The sequence below is a fragment of the Lepus europaeus genome, chromosome 3 (genome assembly GCF_033115175.1).
Source record: "Lepus europaeus isolate LE1 chromosome 3, mLepTim1.pri, whole genome shotgun sequence".
Classification (NCBI taxonomy): domain Eukaryota; kingdom Metazoa; phylum Chordata; class Mammalia; order Lagomorpha; family Leporidae; genus Lepus; species Lepus europaeus.
Genome location: NC_084829.1, coordinates 42,682,431 through 42,702,147, shown reverse-complemented (window position 1 = coordinate 42,702,147; position 19,717 = coordinate 42,682,431). Strand labels below are relative to the sequence as shown.

Sequence of the window (19,717 nt, the reverse complement as noted above, 5' to 3'; positions counted from 1 at the left end):
GCTTCTTCCTGGTCTCCCATATGGGTGCAGGGGTCCAAGCACTTGGGCCATCTTTCACTACCTTCCCAGGCACATTATCAGGGAGCTGGATCAGAAGTGGAGCAGCCGGAACTTGAACTGGCACCCAAATGGGATGCTGGCGCTGCAGGCTGGGGCTTTAACCTGCTGCACCACATCACTGGCCTCGTTGATTTTTAATATTTATAAGTTCATCCTATTCACCCACAAAAAGTAAATTAAAATTTTCCTAATTGTTTCAAGTCATTAGTAAGTATATTTCCTTGAACAAAGCAACATCTAATCTGGGTTTCTATAATTCCCATTTTCATAACAATATTTTAAATCACTGCATAGCATGAGGGTAACTAAATCAATGTTTCATCTTAAACTTTCTACCTGGCAATGGTTTACAGCTATATACAATATACAGTTGGGCCAATATTTGAATAAAATTTTTAAAAAATTTTAACTCAATCTTCTGGAGTAACTTATCTGGAGCAAAAGTTCAGTTTTTTATGTGGTATCAGTATGATGAAATTACTTACATCTCGATCTACCGTAGTTGCAAAACCAATAGCTTCCTTCTGTGTACAGTTAACAGCTTTCTGAAGAGTATAAATAACTTGCTCATAGGTGTGAACCTCATCATTAAACAGCATGCAATAGTAGGTGTCACTCTGCTCTCTGTGGAATAAGACATTAGTGATAAGTTGCGTTATCTATTTTCATATTGTGTTCCAGGTTGATTTATGTCAGTGCTAGGTGCTGGGCATATACTGGGAAAGTGGTCTCTGTGTTCTATGACATTGCAGTCTGTTGGGGGAAAACAGACATTGAACATAAAACTCCAGAACTTGTCTCATCAAGAACAGCAGGATGCTACAGCATGGTGTAATAGCACTGCAAGTTTACAGAACTGCTAGAGAAGTAATCCAAGACTCAAAGGCAGAATTGGATATTAGTGGTTCTCAACTTGGGTATTTCCCTACGTCCCATAGCTGATCATTTGGCAAGGTCTGGAAATAATTTTCATTTTCATGACTGGGGTTAGGAATGTTATTAAAGAACAGAATCCTGCAATCCATCAGACAGTCCCCATAACAAAGAATTAATCTGGTCCCAAATGCTAATATTGCCAAGAGGCTGCAATGGCAGGAGCTGAGCTGATCCAAAGCCAGGAGCCGGGAGCCAGGAGCTTCTTCCAGGGTGCAGGGGCCCAATCACTTGGGTCATCTTCCACTGCTTTCCCAGGCACATTACTAGGGAGCTGGATTGGAAGTGGAACAACTGGGACTTGAATCAGCATCCCATTTGGGATGCCGGCACCACACTATACCACTGTGCCAACCCTGATTACACATACTTAAAAACTATAAAATCAAGGCTACTGTTAGGTTAAAACCGGACTTAAAAAATGCATTTTTAAAAAGCTGGTTATTATTAATTTTCATTTATGTGAAAGAGTGACACACACACACACACACACACCTTCCATCAGCTGGTTTATTCCCTAAATGCCCACCAATAGCTGGGACTCAGCCAGGCTGAAGCCAGGAGCCAGCAACTCCATCCAGGTCTCCCGTGTGGATGGCAGGGACCTAAATATTTGAGTCATGACCTTCTGATCCCAGCATGTGCATCACCATGAAGCTGGATCAGAAGTGGGGCAGGGACTCAAACCCAGGCACTCTGCTATGGGATGCCCATATTCCATACTGGAGTGCCGATTTGAGTTCTGCCTGCTCTGCTTCCAAACCAGTTTTCTGCTAATGCACCTAGGAAGGCAGCAGTCGCTGGCCAAAGTACTTGGCTGTCTTCCACCCATGTGGGTGACCCAGCTGGAGTTCCTGGCTCCTGGCTTCAGCCTGGCCTGGCCCAGCTGTTATAGGCATTTGGGGAATACATCAGTACCAGCAGATAGAAGAGTTCTCCCTTTGCTCAAAAATAAACAAACCTTTAAAAATAAAGATTACGTCCTATCCTAGCTGTGTGAAAGTTAAGTTCCTCATACACCAAGAACAAATGGGTTATACTCACTCCAACTCTAACTCTGCTGGCAGCTCATTTTCTTTTTCCCAGGTTAATATCTCTACTGCATAGCGAAACATAATAGCAAAAATGTTGTAAGTTCTTGCTATCACATCTTCTGACAAATGCACAAGAGGATCCTGAAAGAAAGAACAGATTTTAAAAAATGAAACAATGTTAAATGCAATTATTTCTCTTCTCCATCACATCTCCACCACTCAAAATCCTGTGAATTTAGTCCTATACATACAGCCTACAAATTCAACCTTCCTAAAGTGTTGTTCAGAATAATTCCAATTATTCAGTCAACTGAACTGAAATATTCAAAGGCCCTCCAATACCTGAAGAATTAATCTAAACATTTTGGTATGGTATTCTTGGATCTCTAACACTAATACCAACTTTATAGCTTTATATCATGCTAACCCCAATTTGCAGATTAAACAAAAAATGTTATTTAAGGGTGGACAAATAATATTCAGTTTTTTGGGTGTAAAGGGGCACTTGATTTTTCCAATTTTATTTATTTTTTTTAAAAAGTGGGCTTGCTTTACTTTTTAAATGTTTGTTTATTTGAAAGTCAGTTAAAGACAGAGAGAGAGAGAGATAGAGAGAGAAAGAGAGAGACAGAAAGTCTTCCATCCACTGGATCACTCCCCAAATGGCTGTAATGGCCAGAGCTAGACTGATCTGAAGCCAGGAACCAGGAACTTCTTCTGGGTCTCCTTTGTGGGTACAGGGGCTCAAGGACTTGGGCCATCTTCTACTGCTTCCCCAGGCCATAGCAGAGAGCTGGATCAGAAGTGGAGGAGCTGGGACTCGAACCAACACCCATATTAGATGCTGACACTGCAGGTAGGCAGAGGCTTTTACCTGATACAACCACAGTGCTAGCCCCCTGATTTTTCCAGTTTTAAAGATGAAAACTGCCTCTTGATGTTTTAAGAATCATTCACTGTTTTCTTTTAGCAGGTAAGATGCACATGCATGTTAACAAGGAACTTCACATGTTAGAATTAACAGTGAATGCTGTGGTGCAGAAGGTTAATCCTCCGCTCCTCCACCTGTGGTGCCGGCATCCCATATGGGCACCAGTTCTATTCCCAGCTGCTCCTCTTCCAATTCAGCTGCTATTGCCTGGGAAATCATCAGAGGATGGCCCAAGTGCTTGGGCCCTTGCACCTGTGTGGGAGACTGGGAAGAGGCACCTGGCTTCTGGCTTCGGATCGGTGCAGCTCCAGCCGTTGTGGCCATTTGGGGAGTGAGCCAACGGAAGGAATTCTTTGTTATGGGGGCTGATGGATTGCAGGATCCTGTCCTATAATAGCATTCCTAACCCCAGTCATGAAAATGAAAATTATTTCCAGACCTTGCCAAATGATCAGCTATGGAAGGTAGGGAAATACCCAAGTTGAGAACCACTAATATCCAATTCTGCCTTTGAGTCTTGGATTACTTCTTAAAAAAAAATCAACAGTGAATGAGTCACTAAATTTTTAGGTTAATGTAACAAAGTGTTACTTTAAACATATACTGTGTTTACCATGATATCCTTTCAGTAAAGGTTAGTGAGGCATTTTATATAATCTTTAATCAATATTTTATCTTAAATCTAAACACTTTATTTAGCTTAATGGATAAATAGCATATTATTTATTTCTCAATTAGAAAAAGCAATGCTTTGTGGCCCGCACTGTGGCACAGTGTGTTGACTGCCATCTGTAATCCTGGCATCCCATATGGGTGTTGGTTTGAGTTCCAGCTGCTCCACTTCCAATCCAGCTTCTTGTTAATACATCTGGGAAAGGAGTCAAAGACAGCCCAAGTGCTTGAGCTCCTGTACCCACATGGGAGACCTGGAAGTAGCTCCTGATTCCTAGCTTTGGCCTGGCCCAGCCCTGGCTGTTGCAGCCATTTGGGGAGTGAACCAGTGGATGGAAGATCTCTCTCTCTCTCTGTCTCTTTCTCTTTGTAACTCTGACTTTGAAATAAATAATATATATTTTTAAAATATATATATTGTATATATATTATAAATAAATAATATATATTTTAAAAAAGTAGAAAAGCAATGTTTTACCATCATGGGATGGGCATCAGAATATTCTTGAAAATATGCATGGCACAGAATATTTTTGCACTGACACTAAAGATACACATGGTAGAAGTGACAGAAAACAACTGGAGAAGGTAGAATAAAAAAGAAGGGGATGGGGAGCAGCACTGTCGGGTAGAGAGTTAAGTCACTGCCTGCAACGCCAGCATCTCATATGGGCGCAGGTTCAAGCTCCACTTCCCATCCAGCTCCCTGCTAATGTGTCTGGGAAGGCAACAGAAGATGATGGTCAAAGTGCTTGGGCGGCACTCACGTGGCAGATGAGGGTGAAGCTCCTGGCTCCTGATTGGCTCAGGGGTAGGTACTGCTAACACGAACCTCACCCATTCCAGAACAGATCTTTTTTGGTCATATTACTCCACTTTTTTTTTTTTTTTAAAGATTCATTTTATTTATTTGAAAGACAGAGTTACAGAGAGAGGTAGAGACAGAGAGAGAGGTCTTCCATCTGCTGGTTCATACCAGTTGGCTGCAATGGCCAGAGCTGTGCCGATTCAAAGCCAGGAGCCAGGAGCTTCTTCCAGGTCTCCTACGCTGGTACAGGGGCCCAAGGACTTGGGCCATCTTCTACTGCTTTCCCAGGCCATAGCAGAGAGCTGAATTGGAAGTGGAGCAGCTAGGACTAGAACCAGCACCCATACGGGATGCCTGTGCTCCAGGCCAGGGCTTTAACCTGCTGCGCCACAGCGCCGGCCCCATTACTCCACTTCTTATAGTTATCCCAGTAAAAAACTTTTAGGGATTAAAGAATTACAATAAACAGAACTTATAAATAACTTTTTAAAATAGTAGACTTTCAGTTTTGCTCAAGTTTGATTTTAACAAATGTCTTGGGGAAAGAGGCCATAGGAAGGAGTAAAGTCTTTGGTGGCAAGGCCTTCCCAGCTGCCTCCTCTTCTCTACTCATGTGAAGGGATCTGGGGAGAGACAGACAGGAAGAGGCTGGTCCCTAGTTTGTGGGGCTGGTACTTGGGTGAGGGCTATATGGAATAAGAGACCAGACCAGGTGAGTGGAGAAGGGCACAAAGACCATCTGTCACAAACCAATGCTAGGGTTTATGAAAAATCTAACAGTTCTGGACAGAAAAAATGAGCAGCTTTTGAGGTTTCTACTCATTCTCAGTAGTGTTTGGACTCTAAAAACCCATTCGTTCTGAAGAAATGTTTCCTATTTGAATGACATGTCACCTTAAAAATATAGAATTGGGATGGGTACTTGGCCTAGCGGTTAAAATGACAATTGTGCACTTAAATCACATATTGGAGTGCTGGGTTCGAGTCTTGGCTCTGCTCCCAGTTCTAATTTTCTACTAATGCAGACCCTGGGAGGCAGTGGTAATGACTCAAGTTTGTTGGATCCCTGTCACCCATGTTAGAGACCTAGATTGGTTTCCTGGCTTCAGCCTGGCCATTGTAAGCAACTGGGAAGTGAACTAGTGGATGGCAGCTTGATTGGTCTAATCTATCCCTGCCTGTTAAATAAATAAAAACAATATATGATGAACTATATTTTTAAATAGCAATAGGAAAATGCACTGTAGAATGTATTTTGAGATCAAGAACTCATAATTTTGCTGCTTTATTAGCCCTGTTGGGGCAGGTCCAGGAATGTAGATTCTTCTATTCTCCTGACATGTCTGTATGCACATTTTAGTTTCCTGAAAAATGTGATGGCTGGCATCGTGGCATAGTGGGTGAAGCCATCATCTGCATCACTGGTATCCCACATGAGCAAAGTTTCCTGCTCCGGCTGCTCCACTTCCGATCTAGCTCCCTTCTCATTGCCTGGGAAAAGCAATGGAAGATGGTCCAAACACTTGGCTCCCTGTGACCCTCGTGGGAGACCTGAAAGCTTCTGGCTCCTAGCTTTGGCCTAGCCCAGCAATTCTGTTGCAACCACCTAGGGACTGAATCAGCAGATGCAAGATCTCTCTCTCTCTCTGTCTCTCCCTCTCTTCTCTCTCTGTCTCTCCCTCTCTCTCTATAACTTGACTTTCAAGTAAATAAATAAATCTTTTTAAAAAATGTGACATTGATTGTAAAGAATTATTTCTGCAATGAAGAGATGCTAGATTTGTGCAAGCTTACTGCAAGGAAAGATTAAGGCAGTGTATTCACATCACAGCATAAATGATTTGGAATGAGTAAACAAATGAGATCTTATGCTATGTTGTGTTATCAGTTATGACTAGTAATTTCAGTTATTTGATTGCATTTACATTACAGAACACAAACATTTGTTGAGAGGTCAGCTTTCGTTTACTGTCTTTTCAAGCTAGAAGAACTCAAGGTATGGTGTTAAAAAGTTTTGTTATCAGTAGTTACTTCAGAGGAGAGTGGGAGTCATGAAGAACTTTTAATTTTTTATGGGGTATATTCCTATAATACCGGAATTTTAAAAATGTAAGCATGTTTTACAATTGACTTTAATGCTGTCATTCACAAATAAAGTATGCATGAGGATTTTCTCCACTGCCCAATCACAACTGTGGAAATAAGCTAGAGTCTGAACACTCATCCAAACAACTTCACTTATATCATGAACTGATTTTCTTTTCTTTTTTAAAAAGATTTATTTATTTGAAAGGCAGAGTTATAGAGACAGAGGCAAAGAGAGAGAGAGATCGATCTCCCATCAGCAGGTTTACTCCCCAAATGGCTCCAACAGCTGGAAGTGGGCTTATCCAAAGCCAGAAGCAGGGAGCTTCTTCCAGGTCTCCTATGTGGGTGCAGGGGCCCAAGCACCTGGTCATCTTCTGCTTTCCCAGGTCACAGCAGAAAGCTGGATTAGAAGTGGAGCAGCTGGGACTCAAACTGGCATCCATATGGGATGCTGGCACTACATGCAGTGGCTTTACTTGCTATGCCACAGCACTGGCTCCTCATGAACTGATTTTCTAAGAAGTATTACATAATACACATATCAACTTATAAAACACATGTCTATTAATAATAGCATTTTTATCTGTTATTGGGATTTTTTTTTTAAAGATTGAAAAGCAAAGTGACAGAAAGAGCTAAAGAGAGATGAGGGAGAAAGAGATCTTCCATCTATTGGTTCAACTGGCTCATCCCACAAATGGTGGCAATGGCCGGAGGTGGGCCAGGTTGAAGCCAGGAGCCTGGAGCTCCATCTGGGTCTCTCATGTGGGTGGCAGGGGCCCAAGTATTTGGGCCATCTTCTGCTGCATTTCCCGGAAAGCTGGATCGGAAGTGCAGTAGCTGGGACTTGAACCAGCACCCACATGGGATGCTGGCGTTGAAAGCACTAGCTTTACTGGCTATGACACAACGCCAGCCCCTGGGCAAGGCTGTTAATATTCCTGAGACTCAATCTTCTGCCTCTGTTAAATATTGGTAATAGCAGTATCTACCAACTGAGGCTGTTTTGAGAATTAAGTGAGGTACATTATGCCATATAAATTACTAAGCATAATATCTAACTGTTAATAACTGCTGATCTGCATTCGAATGAAATGGGAACAGTATTTATAAGTGAAAATTTCATATTACAAAATCTTCACTAAAGTTGTTCATTCAGTTGATATTTGCTGCTTAACTAAATTTCATTCCAAAAAGAATTACAGCCACTTAAGAATATGACTCCTCTAATAGAGTGATATTTTAAAAATAAATGTACAAAGCAGGTAAGAGGAAAATAAACCGTAGTCAAGAGGAGTAAACCAAAACCAGTGGATGGAAGGCTGCTCTGTCTCTCAACAAAACAAAGCAAAACTACTCTGTTGATTTTTTTTCTAAGTATTTAAAAAGAGAAAACAACACTCTTAACTTGTGGTAGTGGCACCAGACAGAAACAGGGTGCAGACAAGATTTAGACTGTGGGGTTATAGTTGGCTGACCCTCAGCCTATACAATGAAGAGATATGCCCTCACAAATGCCCAGGGCTGAGAAAATCTGCGGAATTCTTGAATAATATCCCTAAGAGGAGAGTAATATCAAAATTGCCCCAGTTTTTTCTAAGATGGAGGATGAAGTATAACATCAAGCAAAAAAAATTATGTTCTATAAAAATAATTCTAGGACAGACTAAAAAACTACATTTGAAATATATAACTCTCTTCCATCTCGAGCATATACTGTAGAAAGCCTAAAAATAGGGACCAGTATGTAGTAGGTGAAACTGCTGCCTGGGACACCTGCATCCCATATGGGCTCCAATTCGAGTCCCGGCTGCTCCACTTCCAATCCAGCTCCCTGCTAATGTACCAGAGAAAACAGCAGAAGATGGTCCAAGTTCTTGGGTCCCTTCACCCATGTGGGAAACCCAGAAGAAGTTCCTGGCTCCTGGCTTTGGTCTGGCCCAGCCCTGGCTGTTGCAGCCATTTAGGGAGTGAACCAGTGGATGGAGTATCTCTCTCTCTGTCTTTCCCTCTCTCTGTAACTCTTTCAAATAAATAAATCTTGAAAAAAAAAAAAAAAAAAAGAAAGAAAGTCTAAAAATATGTATGAATTTATTGAGTGGGACCAGGTATGCTAAACATAATGTTATCCTTAAATATTTTACAGTCTGATACTTGTAGACTTCATTTCTTTTAATTGAAGCCTTACACAGGAATTAAGTGGCAAATTTTGCAAGTTTTATTCTGCCACTCCGTTAATGCATGAGGATAAAGTCAAATGAAGACAGAATTTCAAACGTGTACTACTAGCAACGGTACGGCACCCACAGAATGCGAAGGACTTCAATGTCCACCCATTCACTACTAACAGAGAAGGACTATTTTCATATCCTTTGTTCACATTGTAAACTAATTCCTATTTCTGGAAATATTGAGAACTCATGGCTGAAACAATTTTCCCTGAGAGGACTTTGTAGGAGTGTTGTTACCTCTTCTTCCTCAGTTTCTGAGGTGTTAAGGTCATGTTTTTGGCAGTAAGGACCCTCTTTCCAAGCTTCAGTATCACCACAGTCACAGAAGCCTCCACCTCCTGATGTTGTCATCTTAGGGAAAAAAAAAAACAACAAACTGTAAGTATCTTGTCAGTAAATACTCACTGAGGTCTATCAGATAATAAATAATTAAGTAAGGAAATAATGTTGCTGAAGTGGATAAAATTAAACATCAAATTTCTCAATGTTTCAGTTTATTTTAAATAAGCCTATAAGCTATTCTAGGTGAGTTTAAAACAAAATAAACTATTTGGCAGCATTGAGTAAACTGCAGATATCTCAAAGAGGATGTATCTGCCTATACGACTTCCTTAATCGGGAGAATTAAGAGGATCATGAAGGTTTTCCTGCTGGGTTTTGGCTACCTCGGTATAATGCTGTTCTGTGACCAGAATGTGATGAAATCATATTTAGAGGTTATAAAGATTCATACAGCTGTTGTCCCATAGAAGAGTCTAGTAAGACTGGTGTAACTGTCTTAGAGAAAAGCTACTCGTTGGGGCCGGCACTGTGGCGTAGTGGTTAAAGCTGCCGCCTGCAGTGCAGGCATCCCACATGGGTGCTGGTTCAAGTCCTGGCTGCTCCACTTCCGATCCAGCTCCCTCCTGTGGCCTGGGAAAGCAGTGGAAGATGGCCCAAATCTTTGGGCCCCTGCACCCTGCTCCTGGCTTCGGATCGGCTCAGCTCCGGGCTGTTGCAGCCATCTGGGGAGTGAACCAGCAGATGGAAGACCTCTCTCTCTCTCTCCCCCTCCCTTCCTCCCTCCCTCTCCTTCTCTCTCCATGTAATGCTGACTTGCAAATAAATAAATACATCTTAAAAAAAAAAAGCGCTACTTGTTAAAAGGACAGGCGGTAAGGACTCAGGAAGTACAAAAGTGGACTGCCTGATCATAACCTTTTCACCACCTGCAGGGTTCAAGAATTATTCACTCTTTCTTAAGACAGGGCAATGATTCAAGAAATCTGGCAAGATGGAACCTGTTAGTAATAACTGGCAAACCAGAAATTCTGCTTTCCTTAAAATATCATGAGGGAGAGTTCAGGAATGGGTGTTAGATGCAGTAAATTTTAAAATGAGCTCTATTATATTCTGCCACAGTAAATATCTGAGTATTGTAGATCACAATTGAATTAATGTAACCCTACAAGTGAGTTATTTACAGGTATACAAAGATACACTGCAAAAATCACAGGTAGAGAGTCACTTGGAAAATTACAACCCACCCTTATAGTTTATGTACTGTGACAAATACCAAACACAGATGGTACAGCTGAAAGGAAATCTGAATTGTCTTACAAGAATTAAAAAAAAAAAAAATACCAGAATATAAGGAGCCCGATTTTATGGCCATTTTAGTTAATTATTATCAACCCTTTGGTAGAACGAATAAAAACAGGAGGAAAAGTCCTGATCAGCAGGGTTCTGAATTAAGAATAAGACTGAGATATTCCTCCTCTACCATTCTATTTTATGAGTAAGGTGAAAAGTTCAATCTAACGACAGTTCTCTAACCTTTGAATCTTCATGGTCTGTCTTTGATTTCCAGCAGAGGAACAAAGAGAGGCTTAACAATAACTTGCCTGACTTACAAAGAAACATACTTGATTTTCAGAAAAGTATTTACTGTATTACAGCAGTGAAAAAGTAATAAAATTAGAAGGCCTTATGCACTGTTGTTGGGTCCTCTCCTACACTGCAGCAGATGGACTCCTTAAAAAATATCTAAAAATAGGAAAAAAAAAATCAAACTAACTGAAAACCAATATAGAAGAGCTGATATCTGCATTGTCTTTTTGGAAGCATGTGTTCCAAAAAGTGTAGACACAAAATACATTCCTATAATGTATAGCAGTTTTTAAATAACACACTGCTATTTCCCTCCCCCCACTTTAGTAGTAAATCATTGGGTTTTAAGAAGAAAGAAAAAGTATCTGGTATACAATTCAATTCTAGGTATGATTATTTGGACAATACTGACCCTGTATCGATGGTCTCTGTGAATACTTCCCAAAAAGCACTCCATGCATAAAACACAAGTTGGATCAACTGCACAGTCTCTGTAAAATAAAAAAAAAAGCATCATAAAATAGCTATTAATTCCACAACGGAATATTTTTAGTTGGAAGCTATCCTAGAAGAGTCAAAATAGTGAAGTGCTTTAGTATTATTTTTAAAGATTTATTTATTTATTTGAAAGGCAGAGTTAGAGAGAGGCAGAGGCAGAGGGAGACAGAGGTATTCCATCTGCTGGTTCACTCCCCAAATGGCCACAACGGCAGGAGCTGGGCCAATCCAAAGCCAGGAGCCAGAAGCTTCTTCTTCCACATGGTGCAGGGGCCCAAGGACTTGGGCCATCTTCTACTGCTTTCCCAGGTCATAGCAGAGAGCCGGATTGGAAGTGGAGCAGCCAGGACTTGAACTGGTGCCCATATGGGATGCTGGCACTGCAAGTGGTGACTTTACCCTCCACGCCACAGGACCAGCCACAGTTTCTTAGTATTTTAAGAAAGGAAATGTCATCCCCAATGACCTGTCAGATCCCTGATCAATAAGTTTAAGAACTTGCTTCTCGGGGCCGGCGCCATGGCTCACTTGGTTAATCCACCACCTGCAGCGCCAGCATCCCATATGGGCGCCAGGTTCTAGTCCCGGCTGCTTCTCTTCCAGTCCAGCTCTCTGCTGTGGTCAGAGAAGGCAGTGGAGGATGGCCCAAGTGCTTGGGCCCCTGCCCCACATGGGAGACCAGGAGGAAGCACCTGGCTCTTGGCTTCGGATCGGTGCAGCGTGCCGGCCGTGGTGGCCATTTGGGGAGTGAACCAACGGAAGGAAGACCGTTCTCTCTGTCTCTCTCTCTCTCTAACTCTGCCTGCCAAATTATTTTATTTTATTTTATTTATTTATTTATTTATTTATTTATTTTTTATTTTTGACAGGCAGAGTGGATAGTGAGAGAGAGAGAGACAGAGAGAAAGGTCTTCCTTTGCCGTTGGTTCACCCCCAATGGCTACCGCGGTTGGCGCGCTGCGACCGGCGCACCACGCTGATCCAATGGCAGGAGCCAGGTGCTTCTCCTGGTCTCCCATGGGGTGCAGGGCCCAAGCACTTGGGCCATCCTCCACTGCACTCCCTGGCCACAGCAGAGAGCTGCCCTGGAAGAGGGGCAACCAGGACAGAATCTGGTGCCCCAACCGGGACTAGAACCCGGTGTGCTGGCGTCGCAAGGCGGAGGATTAGCCTAGTGAGCCGCGGCGCCGGCCTGCCTGCCAAATTAAAAAAAAAAAAAAAAAAAAAAAAAAAGAACTCGCTTCTCATACTGGATATGTATGAAGGATTCTTTCAAAGCATGTCTTTTGGGGCCAGTGCTGTGGCATACTGGGTTAAGCCACCACCTGCAGTGCCGGTATCCCATATGGCCGCCGGTTTGAGTTCCGGCTACTCCACTCCCCATCTAGCACCCTGCTAATGCACCTGGAAAAGCAGTGAACAGCCCAAGAACTTGGGACTTTGCACCCATATGGGAAACCTAGATGAAGCTCCTGCTTCGGCCTTGCCCAGCACTGGCCGTTGCAGCCATTTGGGGAGTGAACCAGCGGATGGAAGACTCTCCCTGTAACTGTTTTTCAAAATAAATAAAAATAAATTTTAAAAATAAAGACAGAGCATATCATACTAAAATGAAACCAAGTTGTAATTTAGTGATAAATTTTCCCAAACACTTGAGGAAATCACATTATATATTAAGATACAGAAGTATGTGGAATATATTCAAATGTACATATATTTTTTTATATTCATATCTTGGGATTTCAGACAATTTACTCCTTTTGAGACCAAAGGCTTCCACAGTGATCTATATGCACCATCAGACAAGCAAGAAGTCAACTGCAGTACAAGAAAACAACATTAGAACTTATATTTCTATTTACATTTAGAAGAAAAAACTAAACCTTCTACATGGGCAGTATATAGACTGCCACGGATCTCCTCATTACGTTGCTATTCATACAGCCACAAGGTGCATGGGTTGGCAACAGTATCCTGAGTTGTCACATTTGCTTTTATTTTATTTTATTTGACAAGAAGAGCTATAGACAGTGAGAGAGAGAGAGAGAAAGGTCTTCCCTCCATTGGTTCATTCTCCAAATGGCCGCCACAGCCGGTGCTGCACTGATCCGAAGCCAGGAGCCAGGTGCTTCCTCCTGGTCTCCCATGGGGTGCAGGGCCCAAACACCTGGGCCACCCTCCAGTGCCCTCCCGGGCCACAGCAGAGAGCTAGACTGCAAGAGGAGCAACTGGGACTAGAACCCGGTGCCCATATGGGTTGCTGGCGCAGCAGGTGGAGGATTAACCAAGTGAGCCATGGAGCCGGCCCCACATTTGCTTTTAACACACTGCCAATAAGAAACATTCACAGAGTATATCTTTTTTTTTTTTTTAAGATTTATTTATTTATTTAAGGGGCAGAGTTACAAATAGAGAGAGAGGTCTTCCATCTGCTGGCTCACTCCCCAAACAGCTGCAATGGCCAGAGCTGGGCTGATCTGAAGCCAGGAGCCAGGAGCTTCTTCTGGGTTTCCCACATCGGTGCAGGGGACCAAGCATTTGGGTGATCTTCTACTGCTTTCCCAGGCCATAGCAGAGAGCTGGACTTGAAGAAGAGCAACCAAGATGTGAACTGGTACTTATATGGGATGCTGGTGCCACAGGTGGAGGCTTAATCTACTACTACACCACAGTGCCAGCCCCTACAAAGTTTAATTTAATCTTTATAATTCCAAGAAATGAGATGAGGAGAATAAGAAATCTATCTATCTATCTATCTATCTATCTATCTATCTATCTAGGTCCCTGCCACTTATCCTACCCCTGGTTTCTAAGACCCTTATAGATATAGACGGTAGGAGAATCTTGTGCTAATATTTGGTATTTGACCCCAGTTCCAGATACAGACAATTTAGATAATCCCCTGAAATTTCCTGGGTGATGAAAGAGCCTTTTGTTCTACTGAAGTGACTGCCAGCTAGGGGCTCCTGGACAGCCACTGGTTGGTTGCCAGAGGAATAAACCATGTGATTAAAGGTTTGAAACTTTCAGGCTTCCCACTTTCCCCCACGTGAGTGTTCGGCTGACCAGCAATGGCCAATGATGCATGCAAGTATGCCTATATAATGAAGTTTCCATAAAAACCCAAAAAGACTGGGTTCAGACAGTTTCACACGGTTCAACACATGGAAATTCCTGGAAGGAGGTATCCCAAGAGAGGGCAAAAAGTCCCACGCCCCTTCCCACATACCTTGCTCTATTCTTCTCTTCTATCTGGCTGTTCATCTGTATACCTTGTAATACCCTTTACAATAAATGGGTAAATTTAAGTGTTCTCTGAGTTTTGTGAATAACAAATTAATCACACCTGAGTGGGCAGCCATGGGAATCTGTGATTTATAGGTGGATGGTCAGAAGTGACAACCTTCTGGTACTGTCATTTGAAGTGGGGGACAGTTTTGTGGAACAGAGCCCCTAACCTGTGGGAGCTGATACCATATTCAGGTAGATAGTATCAGAACTGAACAGAATTACAGGATACTGGTATTTGCTGGATTATTGCTTGTATGCAGGGAATACCGCTCATATATCTCATGTTGGAAGTGTTCTATATTGAATGTTGTATCCACAATATTTTCTCTAATGTCCTACCACTGGATGCTTGGATTATCCCCAGTGTCCATCTAGCACAAATAATGCTGCTGTGAACTTCCTTGTAAATGTTCTCTTAATCTGTTTGAGACTTCCTTTGAATATAAAATCAAGAGTAGAAATGCAGGGCCACATACATATTTTTTTTCAACTTTTATTTAATAAATATAAATTTCAAAAGTACAACTTTTGAATTATAGCGGCTTTTCCCCCCATAACCTCCTCCCACCCGCAACCATCCCATCTCCCACTCCCTCTCCCATCCCATTCTTCATCAAGATTCATTTTCAATTATCTTTATATACAGAAGATCAACTTAGTATATATTAAGTAAAAATTTCAACAGACTGCACCCACACAGACACACAAAGTATAGAGTACTGTTTGAGTAGTAGCTTTACCGTTAATTCGCATAGTACAACACATTAAGGACAGAGATCCTACATGGAGAGTAGGTGCACAGTGACTCCTGTTGTTGATTTAACAATTGACACTCTTATTTCTGACGTCAGTAATCACCCAAGGTTCTTGTCATGAGCTTCCAAGGCTATGGAAGCCTCTTGAGTTCGCCAACTCTGATCTTATTTAGACAAGGCCATAGTCAAAGTGGAAGTTCTCTCCTCCCTTCAGAGAAAGGTACCTCTTTCTTTGATGGAGCCATATACATATAAGGTTCTCATTCTGTCCAGGGAGGCTACATGATTCCCCAGCAATGCACAGAGGCTTTCACGGGCCTGTATCCTCACTGGCATTTGCTATTATACAGCTTTCTAATGCTTGCCAGCCTAATACATATAAAATAATCTTACTGCTGTTTTAATTTGCATTTTTCTGACAGCTAGTACATTTGAGTAACCATTCGTATGCTTGTTGTTTCAGGGTTTCCTTTTAAGATTTTTTTTTGGACAGGCAGAGTTACACAGTGTGAGAGAGAGACAGAGAGAAAGGTCTTCCTTTTGCCGTTGGTTCACCCCCAGTGGCCGCTGCAGCTGGCGCACCGCGCTGATCTGAAGCCAGGAGCCAGGTGCTTTTCCTGGTCTCCCATGCAGGTGCAGAGCCCAAGGACTTGGGCCATCCTCCACTGCACTCCCGGGCCACAGCAGAGAGCTGGCCTGGAAGAGGGGCAACCGGGACAGAATCCGGTGCCTCAACCGGGACTAGAACCCGGTGTGCCGGCGCCGCAAGGTGGAGGATTAGCCTGTTAAGCCTCCGCGCTGGCCATTTTTATTTCTTTGAGAGGTAGAGTTACAGGGGTGGTGGGGAGGCAGCGAGAAAGGTCTTCCATATGTTGGTTCACTCCCCAAATGGCTGCAACAGCTGGAGCTGGGCTGATCCAAAGCCAGGAGCCAGGAACTTCCTTTGGGTCTCCCATGTGGGTGCAGGGGACCAAGCACTTGGACCATCTTCCAATGCTTTCCCATGCCATAGCAGAGAGCTAGATTGGAAGAGGAGTGGCCAGGACCCGAACTGGTGCCCCTATGGGATGCCGGTGCCACAGGCAGAGGCTTAGCTACTACGCCACAGCACTGGCTCCTCACGGTTTCCTTTCCTATTAATTGCCTACATATATCTTTTGCACATTTTAATGGAGTTGCTATCCTTATCTCGTTTACTTGGAGGAATTCCTCATAGAAACTAGAGGATATTAATTGCTTGTCAATATTAAACATTGGAAATATTGTGTCTGAATTTGTCATCCATGCATTAATTTTGCATGTAGGGTCCTCTGTTAAACAGAACTTCCTACTTCCTATTTTGGTACAATTAACATATGAGGGCAGTTCAGAAAGTTTGTGGAAAAAAATGAAATTAACCTACTGCACCACGGTGCCCCCCCCCCCGAATTTCTTTAATGATTTTCTTTCACCCAAAGATTATTTAGCAATATTAGTTTCAAAACATAAAGTTTCATTTAATCTGTGCTTTTGCAATTCATGTATAATTTTACTGCATTAAGTACAGTGTATAACTATTACAATACAGTGTAGTCTGTATGACTGTGAGCCTCTAGAATTAACTGAGGTTTCCTTTAATGACAAATACATGGAACACTTTTTTTTAAAAAAATTGGGATTTAATTTGTAACTATAAAAGTCATCCTTTCAAAGTGTATACTTAGTCATTCTTAGTCTAGTCAAAAGGTTCTAAAATAATCACCACTATCTAATTCCAGAATATTTTCACTGAGGCCAGTGCTGTGGCACAGCAGGTTAACCTGCCATCTGCAGGCTACCATCCCATATGGGTGCTGTTTTGAGTCTTGGCTGCTCCACTTCCAATCCAGCTTCCTGCTAAAGTGCCTGAGAAAGCAGTGGAAGATGGCTCAAGTGCTTGGGTCCCTGCACTCACGTGGGAGGTGAAGCTCCTGGCTCCTGGCTATTTAGCCTGGCTCAGCCCTGGATGTTGTGGCCATTTGGAGAATGAACCAGTGGATGGAAAATCTTTCTCTCTGTCTCTTCCTCTCTCTGTAACTCTTCAAATAAATCAATATTTTTTTTTAAAAAAAGAACATTTTCATCACCTTGAAGATACTCTGTACCACTAGCATAAATTCCCTGGAAACCATTAATCTACTTTCCATCTCTATAAATATGCTGGATATTTTATAAAATGATGTAACACAAAAATGATTTTTTGTAATTGCTCCTTTCACTTAGCACTATGTTCTCAAGGTTCATCCACGTTGCAGTATGAATCAGTACTTCCTTATTATGGCTGAATAATACTCCCCAGTCTGGATAATGCTTACTGATTCCTCAGTTCATGGACATCTGGATTATTTCCAACTTTTGGCAATTATGAATAATTCTATTATGAACTTTCACAAGTTTTTTGTTTGAATACTTGTTTTCAATTCTCTGGGGCATATACCTAGGATTGGAATTCCCAGGTTGCAAGGTCATTCTATGGTTAATATTTTGAGAAAGTGTCAGACTGTTTATCAAGGCAGATGTACCATTTTCACAGTCACATTAAAATGTATGAAGGGCTTCAATTTGTCTACATCCTTGTCAATACTTGCCATTGTCTGTCTTTTTTTTTTTTTAAGATTTATTTATTTATTTGAAAGTCAGAGTTACACAGAGAGAGAAGGAGAGGCAGAGAGAGAGAGAGAGAGAGAGAGAGAGAAGAGAGAGAATCTTCCATCCACTGGTTCACCCCCCAATTTGCCTCAATGGCAGGAGCTGTGCCGATCCGCAGCCAGAGGTCAGGGGCTACTTTTGGGTCAGCCATGCAGGTACAGGGGTCCAAGCAGTTGGGCCATCCTCTACTGCTTTCCCAGGCCATAGCAGAGAGCTGCACTGGAAGTGGAGCAGCCGGGACTCAAACCGGCACCCATATGAGATGCTGGCACTGTAGGTGGCAGCTTTACCCACTACGCCAGTGCCGGCCCCTTGTCTGCCTTTTTGATGACAACCATCCTAATAGGTGTGATATAGTGTTGTGATTTTGACTTGTATTTCCCTAATGACTAATGATGTATTTATCAGCTACCTGGACATCTTCTTTGGAGAAATGTCTATTCAAATTATTTGCTCAATTTTCAATTGGGTTGTCTTTTTGTTATTGCATCTTAGGAGTTCCTTATATATTCTGATCATTAGATATATGATTCGCAAATACTATCTCCCAATTTGAGGGTTATCTTTTCACTCTGGATAATGTCCTCTCATGTGTAAATGTTTTTAATTTAAAAAAAATATTTATTTGAGGGGCCACTGTGACACAGTGGATCACACTGCCACCCGTGTTGACGGGACCCCATTTGGAGCACTGGTCTGAGTCCCATCTGCCCTGCTTCCAATCCAGCTCTCTACTAAGGCACCTGGGAAAGCAGCATAAGATGGACCCCTGCTCCTATGTGGGAAACTTGGATGGAGATCCAGGCTCCTGAAGTTCTGGCTCCTTGTGGTCATTTGAAGAGTTAACCAGCAGATGGAAGATTTCTCTGTCTCTCCCTCTGTCACTATACCTTTCAAAATCATAAAATAAACCTTTTAAAAATATTTATTTGAGAAGCAGAGAGACAGATAGAGACAAAGAGCATTCATCTGCTGTATCACTCTCTAAATGCCTGCAATAGCTGGGGGGCCAAAGTTGGTATCCAGAAATTTGATCCAGGTCTCCCACATGGGTGGCAGGAACCCAATTACTTGAGCTATCACCATCGTCTCCCACAGTCTGCATTAACAGGAAGCTAGAATCAGGAGCCAGAGCCAGGTATTGAACCTAAGCACTTCATGTGGGACACAGGCATCCTAACCAACGTCTTAACTGCTAGGTCAAACACCCTCTTATAATTTTAATGAAATCCAATTTACCTATTTTACCCCTCTATGGTTGCTTGTGCTTTTGATGACAGATCCAAGAAGTCATTGTATAATACTGGGTAACAAACTTTTACACACATATCTTCTTCAAGGAGTTTGACAGTTTTAGTTCTGTGATCCATTTTGAGCTAATCCATGTATATTAATAAAGTATGGGTCCAACTTCCTTCTTCCTTCTTTTCAGCATGAGTATCCAGCTGTCCCAGCACCATTTGCCATCTGAATTATCTTGGTACTCATTGAAAACCAATTGGCCATAAACAAAAAGGTTTAATTTTCTCAATTTCCACAGATCAGCATGTCTATCCTTATACCAGCACCATACAGATTACTTTTGTGTGTACTTGAAAGAACACATTCTCTTGGGACCCAGTGCTACAGATATTTGATAGAAAGTTTACTTGGGCCAGTGTTGTGGCATAGCAGGTAAAGTCACTGCCTGCAGTGCCAGCATCCTATATGGGCACCGGTTTGATTCCTGGCTGCTCTACTTCAATCCAGTTCTCTGCTATGGCCTGGGAAAACAGTAGATGATGGCCCAAGTGCTTGGGCCCCTGACCTGCGTGGGAGACCCAGAAGAAGCTCCTGGCTCTGGATCAGCCCAGCTTTGGCTGCTGTGGCCATTTAGGGGG

General features: G+C 42.3%; 1 protein-coding gene across 4 annotated transcripts in view; it reads right to left on the bottom strand.

The window, feature by feature from the left end:
• Window positions 1-19,717, bottom strand: part of UBR2 (ubiquitin protein ligase E3 component n-recognin 2) — a 122,799-nt gene that overhangs the window by 78,496 nt on the left and 24,586 nt on the right. For all 4 annotated transcript variants that reach the window (XM_062186131.1, XM_062186129.1, XM_062186130.1 and 1 more), the window contains exons 3-6: window positions 11,039-11,117; window positions 8,995-9,108; window positions 2,038-2,168; window positions 546-684 (exon numbers count right to left, since the gene is read on the bottom strand). In XM_062186131.1, the coding sequence (XP_062042115.1) occupies window positions 546-684; window positions 2,038-2,168; window positions 8,995-9,108; window positions 11,039-11,117 (463 nt within the window). The remainder of the gene's footprint in view (window positions 1-545; window positions 685-2,037; window positions 2,169-8,994; window positions 9,109-11,038; window positions 11,118-19,717) is intronic.